The 15,712-nt window shown below is 44.4% G+C and overlaps 1 protein-coding gene across 2 annotated transcripts in view; it reads left to right on the top strand.

Annotated features, from left to right (window-relative positions):
* SNX27 (sorting nexin 27) overlaps positions 1-10,713 on the top strand; it is a 64,327-nt gene extending 53,614 nt beyond the window's left edge. For both annotated transcript variants that reach the window (XM_046020177.1, XM_046020168.1), the window contains 4 exons: positions 4,965-5,114; positions 5,419-5,547; positions 5,980-6,039; positions 6,911-10,713. In XM_046020177.1, the coding sequence (XP_045876133.1) occupies positions 4,965-5,114; positions 5,419-5,547; positions 5,980-6,039; positions 6,911-6,958 (387 nt within the window). In that variant the 3' untranslated portion in view covers positions 6,959-10,713. The remainder of the gene's footprint in view (positions 1-4,964; positions 5,115-5,418; positions 5,548-5,979; positions 6,040-6,910) is intronic.
* The last annotated feature ends 4,999 nt before the right edge of the window (positions 10,714-15,712 follow it).

The following is a 15,712-nucleotide window of genomic DNA, read 5'->3' as shown; positions in this document are numbered from 1 at the left end:
ACCAATGTTCTACATACCAACAGGCTAAAATAGACAACACAAAAATCTTTTAAACAGAACTAATTCTTGGCAGAATTTTGGTAAAGGGAATTTTACTATGTGAGAAATAGGATATTCGACTTTGGGGCACGTGGGTGACTCAGTTGGTTGAGTATCTGATTTCCGTTTAGGCCTTGGTCTTGGGTTCCTGGTGTTGAGCCAACCCTCCCCTGCCATCCCACCGCCAGGTTGTCAGGCTCTGTGCTCAGTGAGGAGTCTGTTTCTCCCTCTCCCTCTGACGCTCCCCCTGCTCTGTGTCTCAAATAAATAAATAAAATTTAAAAAAAACCCACAAAACTCGATTTCTACCTATTCTTTAAGATCATGGCATTGTCTTATCTATATTAATTTATGATTCTGACAAGCACATCTGCATCTTTTTGGTGAAAAGGACCAAGTACTAAAGGACCATCATCCTCTGAAATACTTCTTTGCCTTTGCCAAAGGCAACAAATTAAACTAATTTCACAAGGGCTTCTGATAATTCCAATAGGGAATACATATTGTTTCTTTGCACATGTAGTACTCCAGACACAATGTCTTCCATTTATGCATTCAACAACAAATACTTGTTTATTATCATTTGTGTGCCAAGCACAGTAGAAGGTGCTAAAAATATATGAATATGTTTGGATTGTCCTATGGCAAAATATAAAAGATCTGAATCTAACAAGCTTGGTAATGTATTACAAAATTACGTTTAGACTCAAATTTGTATCTTGTGATCACTCAGTTAAGAACAGGAATATAGGGGGGATTGGGTGGCTCAGTTGGTTAAGCATTGACTCTTGGGTTCAGCTCAGGTCATGATATCAGGGTCACGAGATTGAGCCCTGTGTGGGTGCCTCTGCTTAGGACTCTCACTCCCTCCAGGTCTGCCCCTCCCTCCCAGCTTTCCTGTGTGCTTGCTCTCTCTCTCTCTCCCTCCCCTCCTCAAATAAATAAATGAATCTTAAACAACAACAACAAACCTTGAGTACAGTTGATCCCCTTGGATCACTGGAATTGAGTATAAGATATGTTTAAACGTTTATGGAATTCTGTTGTCTTAAAGACCTAGCACCACAAGCAAGTACTAGCTCTATAATATTGCAACTAGATTTTAAATAAAATCCCACCAAAGTTTGAAAAGTGTGAATTTTATTCAAGTATAATTTCATGTATTCAAGTGTTAGTGTTCAAAGAAATTAGCCTACCCAGTGGTCATGTTTAGTACATTGACTCTTCCAACTGGGTTGGGCCCTTCTGAGCCTATGTGTCTTGATAGTAACTTAATATGGTTGATTGTCCCAAGATTAGGCCACATCACTACTATTGTTGCCAAATCACTGTGAGACCTTCAACAAACTTCTAAGTTTTAGTTTCTTTTCTATAAAATGGGAATATTTGGATTGCCAGCTATTAAGTACACTCTTGACTCCAAAATTCTTAAACATTCTGTAAGTTCCCTTGTTTTCCACATACAGAGGACAGCTCATATCTTTATACTTTGTGCAAATCTAGGAGTGTAGAGATTTAAAGCTGAGAAATACTACCTGACCTGAGAATCTCTGAAAACCTTATATTTCCCACATGACACTTAACCTCTGTCATCACACCAAGGCCACAGGTGCCCTTGGTTTCCTTTCAGGCTATTTTCAGAACTTAATGCCATTAGAAAGTCCCCTGAAGGTCCTTTGCTTTCAAGGACTACATTCTTGAATATGGAGGGATAAATGAGCATTTTGATTTGAAGGTGAGAGAGGGGGGCACATACAGTGTCCCAGTACTGTCCTAGGCACAATATGTACATTCTCATTTCCTCCTTATAACCATGGAGGTGTATGGAGAAGTGGAGTCTGATTCTTACTAATATCACTTAGCTTATCAGAAGTGGAACTAGAATTTGAACCTATTTCAGCCTGGCTTCAAAGCGTATGTTTTCCCCTATAGCAGGGCAAAGAAGCTGGCAGCAGTGTCTTTTATTTCCAGATGGTAAAGGCAAAGCCCAGAGGCAGAGTGACTTACACAAAGTCACAGAAAGAGAGTTTAGGGTATGCACAGCTCCAGGCTTCATCTGATGTCTTTTCCTAATCCCTCCCTTTGTCTACATGTTTCTCTTTTTAATAAAATAAAACTCCCTGTTAGGAATATGGCAGAAATATTTTTAAAACAGTAGTGATGTCTCTCAAAGAGAGGTCTCAGCAGCTGTGTTACATGTAAGGCTCTTGCGGTAAAGGACACGAGCAGAACCAGTTTCAATGCTGCGTGACACCTTCCAGCATTTGCAGAGGTTCTAAGCACCTTTGAGCAGAATTTGCTGCTTACTGAGCTTGCAGACTCCCCCATGACTGTGTTAGGAGGATGCCGTGGATTGAGCGCTTGCAGGCCCGCTTGCAGGCCTGCTTGCAGGGCACTCTTCTTTTTCCCTTTAATACTTTAGGAAATTTCAAGTATGTAAAGAAGTTGTAAGAATCGTGCATTTAGCCTCCATGTACTCGTTACCCAGTTCCAGCAACCTTCCTCTTTTCTGCCGTTCATGTTTCATCTGTCTCACACATATGCTTTCTTCCCCTGGAGTTTTTTTTTTTTTTTTTAAAGATTCTATTTATTTATTTGACTTACAGAGAAATCACAAGTAGACAGAGAGGCAGGCAGAGAGAGAGGGGGAAGCAAGCCCTCCACTGAGCAGAGAGCCTGATGCGGGACTCAATCCCAGGACCCTGAGATCACGACCTGAGCGGAAGGCAGAGGCTTAACCCACTGAGCCACCCAGGCGCCCTCCCCTGGAGTTTTTAGGAGTAATATATACAAATAATTAATAAATAAATAAAAATTTAATAAATAAAATTTTAAAAAAGAAAAAAGAGTAATATATACATCATTTCACAGGGCATTTCTGAGAGGGAAAATAGTTGAGCCCTCTGGCTAAGGATAATGGAGCCTTTAAAATTATTTTTTAAGCTGTCATTTATTGAACACCTAATTATGTACTGAGTACTATGCTAAATACTTAAATTTTGGTCACAAATAACTGTGTGATGTAGGTGCTATTACTATATCCCTTTTCACAGGAGAGGAAATTAAGGCTCCTGGGATTTAGTAATTTGCTGGAGTGTAAGTACCTTGCCCAAGGTGACATAGTTAGGAAGTGATAGAGCCAGGATTCAAGCATAGGGTAGTCTGGGCCCAGGCTCTTGACCTCTCTTTGTACTGCTTCCTGCCCCAACCTTTGTTTCTGCTTAAAAATCTCACAGGAGTTTTATTCCATGGCACTGCCCATCTTATATATCAAAGTTTAGGGGCCAGAGATACCTTTTTGCTCATAGTGCTAATGGCAGGGCCAGGCAGTATCTACTTTTATCCCTAGTACAGGAAGGATGATGAAACAGGGGGATGGAATGAGGTGATAAAAGGAAGGAGAAATGAGAAAAGAAAAATGCAAATCAGATATTGTGGCACTTCCTCTTGCTGCGTTCCTACTGTCATTTTATAATTTTTCCTCTTTGAAGTTGCCATTATTTTACCTAAACAGAAATAAATACAAAGTATGGAAGGGAGCATGTGGTTTGATTTTATTTCTGTGGGCCTTTAAGTCTTCTCAGACAGTCTCTGGGGCAGTAGCGATGGTCTTGGGTTCTGCTCATTGGTACCAGAACTACAGGTTGCCCAGGGCCCTTTTTGTGCCTAGGTCCCTTTGTCTCTTCTCTCTTAGGCAGAAGGCTGATCTAGTGCGGATCAGCTAGTGTACTGTGCTTTGTCTTCCTTCCAGCACTCCCTGCATGTTCCCAGTGTGCTCTATTCTGTGTGTGGGGACTCAAGGCTCTTTGCTTATTTTCTAGTCAGTCCCTCAGTTTCCATGCATCCTTTTTTTTTTTTTCTTAATCATCTTTTCCCTATTTCTCTTCTATTCTCCTTCCCACTCATCTTTTACTCTCCCCTCCAAACTCAAAATAGTGAGTTCAGTGAAAGAGAAGCCAGTCTTTATTGTAGAGGGGAAAGGACAAACAGCTGAGTTGGGAGTCCTTTCTGAGTCAGTCTTGTAGCACTGTACCTTGGAGGGTTGTATATTCCACTCAGTTTGGTCCACATGCTTTTTCAGGAGGTAGAGGTACTGGAGACCAGGGGATGGTGGCGCTGATTTGGGGACTAATTGGCAACAGAGAAAGGACCGATGGCCAAGAAATTAAACCTGGCTTTCTAGTCTTGACTGTGCCACCTGTGACCTTAAGGAAGTCTCCTGTGGGAGACTCTGGGTCTAGCTTTAACGTCTCTTTCAGCTTCAACATGTTATGAGTATGAGATTTGGGGTAGCTTACTCCTCCTCCTCCTCCTCATCCTGGAGGTCCTGGTAACTTTTGATTTGGAAGGAGATATGAGTTCCCTTTCCTTAATCATGCAGATGGGTTTGATTCCTGTCCTGGAGGCAAGTGAAAGGAGAGGCAGACTTAATGGGATTGTGAGTTCTGTCTCCATTTGTGTACCAGTGAGGTAGAGAAAGGAGGTGGGATTGGCAGTATTGAGGTGGAACAAAGAATCAGGAGCTGGAAGTGGAACAAAGAATTAGTTCGGGAGTCTGGCTCTTCTTAGTGCTGGGTGTGAGACCGGAGCATGGGCTTCAGGTTGCTGGTTGAGAGGATTCTCCTTGTTCTTTCTCTGGTGTCATACCAGCAGTTCTTCATGGTGGGTCAGTACCACAGTAACACTGTTTTTTTTTTTTTTTTTTTAAAGATTTTATTTATTTATTTGACAGAGAGAGAGATCACAAGTAGGTAGAAAGGCAGGCAGAGAGAGAGGAGGAAGCAGGCTCCCTGCGGAGCAGAGAGCCCGATGCGGGGCTCGATCCCAGGACCCCGAGACCACGACCCGAGCCGAAGGCAGCGGCCCAATCCACTGAGCCACCCAGGCACCCCAGTAACACTGTTTTTGCCTTCCTTTTTTTTTAGTACCTCAACATGCTAAGGACTTGTGAGGGCTACAATGAAATCATCTTCCCCCACTGTGCCTGTGACTCCAGGAGGAAGGGACATGTCATCACAGCCATCAGCATCACGCACTTTAAACTGCATGCCTGCACTGAAGAAGGACAGCTGGAGGTGACAGTTCAGCATGGGGCTGCAGCTAGGAGCACTAGAGTTGACACTGTTGCTCACTTACTTGCTGGGGTTTAGTTCCTGTTGGGAGGGGAGATGAAATCAAAGCTATTTTGATGGGGTAGGTAAATCAGCACTGGATCCACACTAATCCTTACCTTCCTGGCTACTCACTCTGACTCTTCTGTCAAAGTCTTTTAAATGATCCAGACATCTCACTCCTTTCACTTCTGTTGTCTGGTTCGGAACCATCCTAGCTAAACTCTCCAGCATTCTTGGACTTACACTCTTCTTCTCGGTTGTTTAGAACCAGGTAATAGCGTTTGAATGGGACGAGATGCAGCGATGGGATACAGATGAAGAAGGAATGGCCTTCTGTTTTGAATATGCCCGAGGAGAGAAGAAGCCTCGATGGGTTAAAATCTTCACACCATACGTGAGTGATAGACAGGGAAACAGTCTTGGGGGAAGTAGATTGGGATTGAAGTTCTCAAACTGAATGCATAAATGGGGAGAGCTGTAGAGGTAGCAGTTGTCTTTTGAACCCTAGAACCCCAGGTGTCTTCCTGTCTTTCTTGTAGGACTAACTAGGATTGGCAGTTTCACATCCCATTTGACTCACAATTACCACTAGAAGGAGCCAGAGAACAGTAGACGAACCAGGCCTGGGGGTTTTTTGTTTGTTTTTGTTTTGTTCATTTGGGTTGGGTTTTGTTTGTTAGTTAGTTTGTTTTGGTGGTGCTTGCAGGTTTTCCCTCTAGGCTGAGCAAGTTTGGGAGGTGTGGTAACGGAGGGCAGGAGTTCAAAGGCATGGCCCTGTGGTGTCTAATCTTGAGGTCAGTGTTGCTATTTTGTTTTTGTTTTTCAGTTTAATTACATGCATGAATGCTTCGAGAGGGTGTTCTGTGAGCTCAAGTGGAGAAAAGAGGTAATTCTAAACAATCTTGAATTGACTTTTTATCTGTTTAAAATGATAGGCCTGTGGCCAAATACCTGGGACCTTCGCCTCCATCTCAGTCTTTATAGGAATATTAGAGACTGTTTATTCTTCTAGAGAGGTTATTCTTTCAGGCTTTGGATGCTGAGTGGACTGTGCAAAAGAAGCCCTGCTTCCTCCCTTGTCTAGTGGGTAGCCACTGGCTGTCAGCTATTCTATCTCCCATGACTTCCTGGACCCTCCTCTGCTGTGGTTTTGTTTTTGTTTTTTAATCAAATCACTGCCCTTGTTGTTCTGACCCAGAAGGGCAGCTGTCCTCAGTTTTAGCCGTTCTGACTAGACGAGTCATGACAGAACGTGTCTGGGCTAACCAAGAGTGCGTGGTGTGGGAAAGTTCTGCTCCTGTTTTACTGCTGTCTGAATATGCCAGTGCTGGAGCAGAATTTGGAAGATTCTGAATAATTAGCTACTGATTCTCAAAGACAATGTTTCTGAAGTTCAGAGATAAAGTCAGGATTATAAAAATTTATATTCTTGGTATTGTAGAAAGAACACTGGCTCTGAGAATCAGTTCAGTATTTTCTCTCAGCAACGTTGGGCAAATGAGCCTCCCTAGATCTCAGTTTTCCTGTCTTTTGTCATCTATAAAATGGGAAAGCTGAACCAGATAATTAATCTCTAAGCTCCTTTCTGGGTCTGCACAGCTGTGCTTCTAGATGGGAAGTTATAGAAGAGGAGGAGGCCAATCAGATTGAGTCATGTAGCTATACATTTTTCTCCTCCTTTCTGAGGGTGGCTTCCAGGTGGGAGGAGATGCAGACACCTCAGGCTTCCCAGTAACTGTTCTCTGTTTTCCTTTCAGAACATTTTCCAGATGGCGAGGTCACAGCAGAGGGATGTGGCCACCTAGCCTTTCCTCACCTCCTCCTCTTCACCCTCATCCTCTCACCCCTTTCGTCTCCTGTGTCAGACAGAGTAACCATTAACACAAAAGAAGAGAAAAAGGAAAAAAGTCATTATGTTCAAAAGCCCTAAACTAAATACTATTAATAATCCCTCTGAATTTCATGTCTCTGGAATTGAGCTGGTAGAGAACAACAGATTGGTCAGCACCAGGAGTCAGCTGAGTTAAGACAGGAAAATAAGCCCAACAATGCGCCAAAGGTATCTTTGTCCTTTCACCTGGGCCTCATACCAACAGACTCTCCTTGTACTATATTTTTAAAACTGGAACTATGAACTCCATCCATTTGCACTGTTCAGACATATATATGTATGTATGTAAAAATTATATATACACAAATTAGCTGCACGTATATACATATATATATTTCTTTTTAAAATTTCATATGATGGCAGTACCTTTTTTAGCTTGTGTTTTTACACACCTTTCACTAGAATTCATGACTTCTCTCTTGCTCTCTTTATTTTGAAACAAACTTTAAAAAGGAAAAAAAAATATTTTACCAGGAAAATACCTCTCCTCATGAAGGACTCGAAAAGTTTACAACCTGCTTGGGTTTTTCCCCCCTTTTTTGTACTGAGTGAAGATTCTGGCTTATGGATTGCCGTAGAGTCTGAGGAGCAAGGAGCATAGTTTCTTTATCTTCCACGAGGCTGCTGGGGAGGAGAAAAAGATGTGTATCTCAAGGGCAGCAAGGCTGCAGGGAGATCTGCAGGGAGAGTCTAAAGACTTGGTGTGGTCCTTGATTCCAAGACACCTTTTCTGGTCCATCTCACTCTCCCACTCATGGCTTTCTAGCCACATTCTGCATCTCCTTCTCACTTCCCGAGGGCCCCTTGAATGCTCTCCCTCCACTGGCCTAGAATGGAGGGGAGGGTCAGCTCAGGAGGTTGATGCCACAGGAACCTGAAACACTTCGTGGTTGTAATTTCCCATTTCCCTGCCATTTCTGAAGCAGGCAGAGTATTAGGGACCAGAGTTAAAGCCAATACCTTTAGGCACAAAGATCAGACTTAGGGGAAAAGAAGGAAGAAATGCCCTAAGTACCTAAGCTTTTCCCTATCCATTCCTGACCAACAATCACCCATAACCGATTACGTTCTCTGTGACTTCCTTAAAGAGCCGTGTTGGGAGGAGGGCTCTGACGATATCCCTGAGGCCTTGGGGAAACTTGGAATGAGTCAGTGGTCTGTGCCAACCAAATCACTGCTCATCCAAGCCAGCTGAGGACCCAGGAAGAACCAGTAGGACTGATTTGAGTTGGATCTCAATTTTTAATGAAAAGGAGCCTGACCGAAAACCTTTTTGTCCCTCAAAGAGCTCCTCATCTCACCTTGCAATTTGAGCTTTTGAGACCTGAGAGCTGCATCCCAGGACCAGGTGGGGCAACACTCTCAACCCCCGGCTCTAGAGATACTGCATTGGGGGTGTGAAGTTGGGCTCCCATGCAACCGAAGCACGTCTGTGAGCCTTCTTTTCTTTTTCCCTTCTCTACCTTCTAAACAGAAACCTCCATTGGGTGGCATCTTTTGCTTTGTCTAACTGGGAGGCAGCCATACTTGGTTTAGTCAGTCTACTGAGTAGTGGTGGGGTGGTTTGAAGTTTTTTTTTTCGGTAACTTGTTTTTGCGGATCGTCGTGAGGCCACTTTTCTTTCTCTTTCACTCTCTTATCCTGGCAGCTGCTTGCCCCAGGACAGTGTGGGATCATACAGGACACCTGTCTTCCCTCCCCTTCTCCAAAGGTATGTGGAATCACAGAATACAGAGTAGGGATGCTAAATGTTTTAAAGTTACAGAGAGTGATCCCTGGTTTGAAAGTTTTCATACAGGATTAACTTCTTTTGGCTTAAATGAATTTAATAATGAGCCAAAGGACCCTAGAAAGAAGATAATGCTGATTCCCCACTCCAAGATGCTAAAGAGGCTTTCGGCTCCAGCTTTGTTCAAATTGTAAACATAGCAGCCATATTGCCCATATTCCCTCAGAGTGCAAGAGGAATGAACAAATCTGGGGTCCGTGCAGTATCCCAAATACTGACCTCCCATTGTGAGATGTGAGATGGTGGGGGGATGGGATGCCCATAGGATGGAAGCCCCTTTGATGGGGGGTGGATGCTGCTCTGGTTCCTTCGTGGCAGAGCATTCATTCACTTGGTGCTTTGGAGATGGGGTGAGGGCCCCATGGGTATTGGCCTGTGAGCAGAATCAAACAGCCCCTACTGCGGCTATACCACTAACAAAGCACCCAGTTGCATCAAGGAGGGGGGAAGGAGGGAGCTTCTGGAGGATAGCATCTTCCCCTTTTCCACCCACAGCAGGCCTCCTGGACCAGGGCAGAGGTCACTGTGGCTTCATAGGATCAAGCTCTTTTTTGCATGAAGCAGTGTTAGTGTGACACTCCTTTCCCCTGTTGCTCTGTACTTCCTCTCCCTAATCTCTGCTGTCTTTCTTAGTCCTGGGTTGTGCCCAGGGAGCCTTCTGCCCAGTCTTCTTTTGCAGTTTGTCTCTGGGAAATGGAGGGGCTTCCCCTCCCCTCTGCTTTGTCCCTGCAGAACCAGCAGGACCTTCCTGATCTGTTGTCCTCCTCTCTGCACTCAGTGTCTATCCTCTTTGGTAAAAGGTCAGTTTTGTACAGATCAGGAGAAAATGCAGGCCCTGAGAAACCTGTCCCTGCTGAAAGGTTTCCTTGGGCCATGCTTTGGGCTCTCTGCTCTTTATATTTTTATTCTCCTCTTCCATTTTCCTGCCCTACCCTCGCCCTCAGCCTAAGCTCAACCAGGTGTGTGCTCAGGGAAGCTCCTGGGCCTGGCCTTTTTCATCCTGTCATCACCCAGGCCAGTGGTTTTGGTTATCTCCACTTGTAGCTCCAAACCTAGTGCTTAGAGCACTGTACTTAGAGTACAGGGCATTGACAGGAGGGGACATCTCTCTCTCTTTCAGAATCTGCCAGCTTATGTCCTGGCTCCTCGAAGGCAGTTTTCCTCATGGAGACTGCATCCTGGTTGACCTGAAGTCTCCAGACCTGGAGGGACTATTGTACTCTCTGGCTGGGTCAGCTCAGCATAGAGGCCGTTTGGACTATTGGAGCCCAGGATACTGCTAGGTTCGCTCACCAGATTGTGTCCCATTAGCTTCCTTTTGAAAGGAGGACAACGCTGTTGATACTCAGAAGAGAAGAGAGGCAGTGGGTTTGCTTCTTCAACTCCTGTCTTCCAGTTCCACCTCCTGCCTTCCTTTCCCCCAACCCTGAGCACGTCATGCCAGGCCTCACTCATACCAGGACAGCAGCTTACTCCTCAGCAATAATCTCGAGTGTGGGGAATGTTTAGGGTTCTGGGGAAGGGCAAGAGCAAAGAGGGGAATGCTGTGGGCTGGAGGCACTTGGCCAACTGCTAAATTGGACACCAGTTTTATATCATGCCCCCTTTTTAAGCCAGTGAGCTGGGCTTCAGTTTTCCCCAGGCCATGCATACTTTTAATTTATTTGAGAAACTCTAATTGTATTTTCACTGCAGTATCTTGTATTTTTTATTTGTGATTTAAGAAATGTGAAGAGAAAATACACAGACACATAATGGCTAACAGTGTTTCTTTCATTCCTTGTTCTAGAGCTAACCACTCTAAAATTGTTTGGTAATGTCACTTAGTGTAATTAATTGTAACATATTCTTTTAAATAAATTGATTTATTGATGAAACTAGTCTGTGCCTTCCTAGGTTACACATCCTTTGGGTTGCGTGGGAAGACGTGAAGAGGGATGAGATGGGAGTTAGAAAGGTCAGTCTGAAAAAAAGCTAGAGGGGCACTCTTTTGAGGGCAGGAGATAGAGAAGAGCAGGAGAATGTGGCTCCTTCAAAAATGCCTCCTACTCCCTCAGATGACAGAGTTGATTGTGCCAGCCCCCCGCCCCCCCAAACCCATGTAAGGCTCACAGGACCTCTCTCCCTCAGCCTTACTCAGAGCCTAGCAAAGCCTTTGGGACACATCTTAGCACTGTCCCTGTACCCCAGCAACATGATATTTCATTTTATAAATGCCTCAGGAGACTGGTCTGAATCTGAACCTAGTAACAATAATAATAGTAATGCATAATAGTAGGCACTCTGGGTGGTTGTATTCCTTCTGCCCACACTCCTGAGAATAAAAGTGGTTGTGGATGTACTTTGTTTTTACAGAGGAGTCTCAGGTGCTGTGACCTAATGACCTACTCCAAAGAGTACCTGCTCCTCTGTACATTAGCTCCTGGGCTGAATCTGCTTTGAAAAGCTCAGCATTTGTGTTAGGTCAGATATTTTTGTTATTTTTGTAAACCTGTTTTATCTTTATAACCCCTGACCATATGCTTTTGCTCCTTGATTGAAAGCTATAAAAGCAAGAACTAGTGTGACATTTCTTTTTGCAGTTTGGGGAGAGACATTTGTTCTGGGTCTCATTCACTCAGCCATCAGCATTAAATAATTGGAATCTGATAAATCCGATAATGGGTGGGTAAATTATTTTTCTTTAACAAGGAAAGAATCGGTAGAGAAATAGTGGAATCCCAGAGCTGAATTACAGAAGTTTAAGTCAACAAACATTGATTGGCTATCTGCCTGTGCAGGGCACCCTGTTCCATATGACAGCAGATACAAAGAAAAAGAGGCATTGTTCCCACTTTTAGCCCAGCAGAGAACGGAGAGATTCACAAATGACATGGTACATGGCAGTGGAAGGTTGAAGTGCCATAAGGACTAGGAAGAAGAGGGGAAAAAAAAGACTTCTGGATGAAATCAACCAAGGGGGGCACCTGGGTGGCTCAGTGGATTGAAGCCTCTGCCTTGGGCTCAGGTCACGATCCCAGGGTCCTGGGATTGAGCCCAGCATCGGGCTCTCTGCTCCGTGGGGAGCCTGCTTCCTCCTCTCTCTCTCTCTGCCTGCCTCTCTGCCTACTTGTGATCTCTGTCAAGTAAATTAAAAAAAAAAAGAAAAATCAACTAAGTAAATCTTTGTGAAGAAAGTGGTGTTTAAGGTGAACCATGTAGGACAAGCAGGATTTCAACAAGAAGGTTTTCCACAGATGTTATTGAGCTATTACGTACCCAACACTTATAATTGGGAATGGAAAACCACGGGGGGAGGAAAGGATCAAACCCGTCTAGATGAACAATGAGTAGTCCTATTTGATTAGAACTTAGGCATGTGTAGGAATAAGACGAAAAATGAGGTTTGAAGAGCCTTGGATGCCAGGGTGAGGTGTTCTACATTAAAAAAAAAAAAAAAAAATTTTTTTTTTGTTGTTGTTTTTGGATCAGCTGCAGTTTAGAAACTGGTACTTCCAATATATACAGAAGGCTCAATTAGGACACTGTTATGGTTAGTTGGTAAGTGGAGGCAGTGATCATTGAAAGGAGGGACATGGATGTGAGGAAAAACAATATGGAAGTAAAATCTTGTGATTAAATAACATTGAATGCATGCGTCAGGAGTAAAAGACTCCTGAGGTTTCATGAATAGGTGGCTAGAAAATAGAAATATTTAAGAGTTGAAACAGGGAGAAAATGTTTTAGCTTTGGACCTATTATGATTTAGGCATGGGTGAGAAATCTAGATACATAGGCATCTAGCAGTTACTTCATAATTATTTGTTGAACACCTAATGTTCTGGGTGCTTTTGAGAGTGATGGGGATACAGTGGTAAACAAGGGAATGGACAGACTCAGCATCTGTCTGTGGATGGATCTGTAGAAGGCTTCTATGGAGAACAAGTTAGAGGATGGCAGGAAGGGAACCGCAGAGACATAGGAGAACTCACCAGAGGGCTCTGGTGGTACGAGGGTGACTTTGGACTTTGTGGCCATGGAGACAGAGAGACAGATATGTGTAGGTCAACAATATATTTGAGAGAGAAGACAAGTAGGGCTTTGCAGCTGGATTGGAAGGAGGCGTGAGACGGCAATAGTGGTGCTAGACACTCGAAAGGAAGACTGAGGGAGGAAGGTGCGACCCAGAGTGAGTTCAGGACAAAAGTTCAGTTAGAAACAGCTGGGAGTCATTCTCATCAAGTGGATGAGAGGATACAGTATATTAGAGGGAGAGCCAGTTTGTGGGGGGCAAGAGGAGCCTGCCTGATTACTCAGGAAAGTAGATCCAGAGAAGACCCAGAGAATGGGAATCTTCGAAGGACTAGACTCTTGGCTCAGGGTAACTCCAAGTTGTCAGACTCGGAGAAGAGAGTGAGTCTTGGTCATGAGCGGAAATGCCTGCAGTCATAAATACTAGAAGCCAAGACTGGTTTTGGCATTTTATTTATTTATTTATTTATTTTAAGATTTTATTTATTGGATAGACAGAGGTAACAAGTAGGCAGAGAGGCAGGCAGAGAGAGGGGAGGAAACGTGCTCCCTGCTGAGCAGAGAGCTCAATGCGGGGCTCGATCCCAGGACCCTGAGACCATGACCTGAGCTGAAGGCAGGGGCTTTAACCCACTGAGCCACCCAGGCGCCCCTGGTTTTGGAATTTTAGCAGAAAGAGTGAAAAGACAAAGGAAACCATGTAAGACAGGCTGTGCAGCGTCTCCACTGAGGAAATGGAAACACCTTGCATGACGTTTGTGCATTTCTAAGCTCTCAAAATATGGCCAGGGCATGGTGGTACATTGGAGGAATTATCCAGGGCTTTTCCTGGCCACACTGTCATCCCTAGAGCCCCCTAACTGAGGATATTTTTCTAAATGTGTTTTTGTTTCTATAAATGGAAGGCTTCTCCCCAATCCCTGCTATTAATCTGTCAGCTCCACTCTTCTGCCTTAAGTTCTTTTCCCATTCCCTTCTCTTTATGCTGCCATTAACACTGGAACAGTAACTTGATCATTTTAGAAGCAGCAGCTGAGTTTCATTCTGCTTGGTCTGACTTAGGGAATCCTATTGTTCTTATTTCCTCTGCTTTCTCATTTTGTTACTGCTCAGACCTCTCCTGCTCAGAAGAGGTGGTAGTGAACTTTGGGAGCTAACAGAACTACCCTCCTTTATACCCTTCTTACTATATTTGAAGCTAATATGATGCCTAAGAAATCTGTTTATACAAGGTACAAGTTCAGGACTTCCTTTTCTGACCCTAAGTGTCCTACGTTTTCCCATCAAAGTCCTGGAGATGATGAGCACTGGGTGATGTATGGAATTACTGATTCACTATATTGTATACCAGAAACATATAACACTGTAACTATACTAGAATTAAAATAATTTTTAAAAAGGACCTGGAGAGGGGTGCCTGGGTGGCTCAGTGGGTTAAAGCCTCTGCCTTCGGCTCGGGTCATGATCTGGGATCGAGCCCCGCATCGGGCTCTCTGCTCAGCAGGGAGCCTGCTTCCTCCACTCTCTCTACCTCCACTCTCTCTACCTGCCTCTCGGCCACTTGTGATCTCTGTCTGTCAAATGAATAAATAAAATCTTAAAAAAAAAAAAAGGACCTGGAGAATCCCTGCCCCAGAATGTTTCCTATCCCCCAAAAGACCCCCCTTGTGTTTCCCTCTTCATCCTTCAACTTTATCTACTGCTTCTCTGGAGAAAATGTGGTGGCAGTCTTGCAGGGAGGGGCACAGCAGTGAGCAGTGACAATAAGTAGTCTTCAGTGTTTGTCAAGGGGCTGCCTGTGATCAGGGAGGATATCAGGAGGAGGAGATTTGGGAGTCTTTTGCCTCCCCACTCCTCCATCCCAGGAGAACCCACCAGTATAACACTTTGGGAGACACTCTTTGGTCTAAAATTCACCTTCCATCTTTCTGTCCTGACCCAGAAACTGTGGTGAAGACACAAGCGAGACACTTCAAGGGAGAATTCCTGGTGTTGATACCAACTCCTGCTGTCCTTACACACACTTCTGCCTGTGAACACACACACACACACACACACACACACACACACACACCCCTATATATTCGAGATTTCAGATGTTCCTGTCTGATCCTCTTCTGAGTAAGTCCCCGTCCCTGATCTCTGCCAAGCTAAGAGACTCTTTTCCCTGAAACAATATCCACAGATATGTTTCTATTGTACTTCACACGTTGCTTCTCTTTTTACTACTCAGTTTGGAGCAGTTTAAGAGAAGGCCAAAGTACGGGGCCGATGTGGGGGCGGGTGGTGAGGAGCTACATCCATGTGCTCAGCTGGGATGGCCCTGGCCTAAGGCTGGCTGGGCTGGAAGGTAAGCAAGTTTAAAGTAAGGGGCATAATGAGTGTGGGATAGCAGGTTGCTGCTCAAATCAAGTGGCCAAGATGCTGTGAAGTCACACACTACTCCCATGTGAGCCCCCTGAACCCAACCCTAAGGTAGTTCACAGAGAAGAATCAAAAGAAGACCCAAAGCAGAGGGACCTCAGGGCTTACGCAGTCCACGTTCTGCGTGATGGGACTCACTGCCACAGCCTGCTTGGTACTTGTTGGGATCTCTGCTTTGGGTCAAAGAACAGGTAATTGGGCCTGCCTGGTAAGAGAATCATGGGCTTTGAAGTCTGACATATTGGGCCTCCTTCCTGCAGCCATCCCTTAGTAGTTTTGTGATTCTGGGTAAGTTAGTTACCCTCCCAAGCCCTTTTTATTTAACCTGTCTATAAAATTATATCCTGCCTCACAGAGTTGTTGGGAGGTTAAGGGAAAAAATGTACATAAAGGGCCTGTAACAGAATCGCAGAGCAAAAGCTTAGCTCCCTGTATCCCACTGAT

Source organism: Meles meles, chromosome 1 (assembly GCF_922984935.1).
Source record: "Meles meles chromosome 1, mMelMel3.1 paternal haplotype, whole genome shotgun sequence".
Taxonomy (NCBI): Eukaryota; Metazoa; Chordata; class Mammalia; order Carnivora; family Mustelidae; genus Meles; species Meles meles.
The sequence above is the reverse complement of the archived record's forward strand: the minus strand, read 5'-3'. Positions and strand labels throughout refer to the sequence as shown.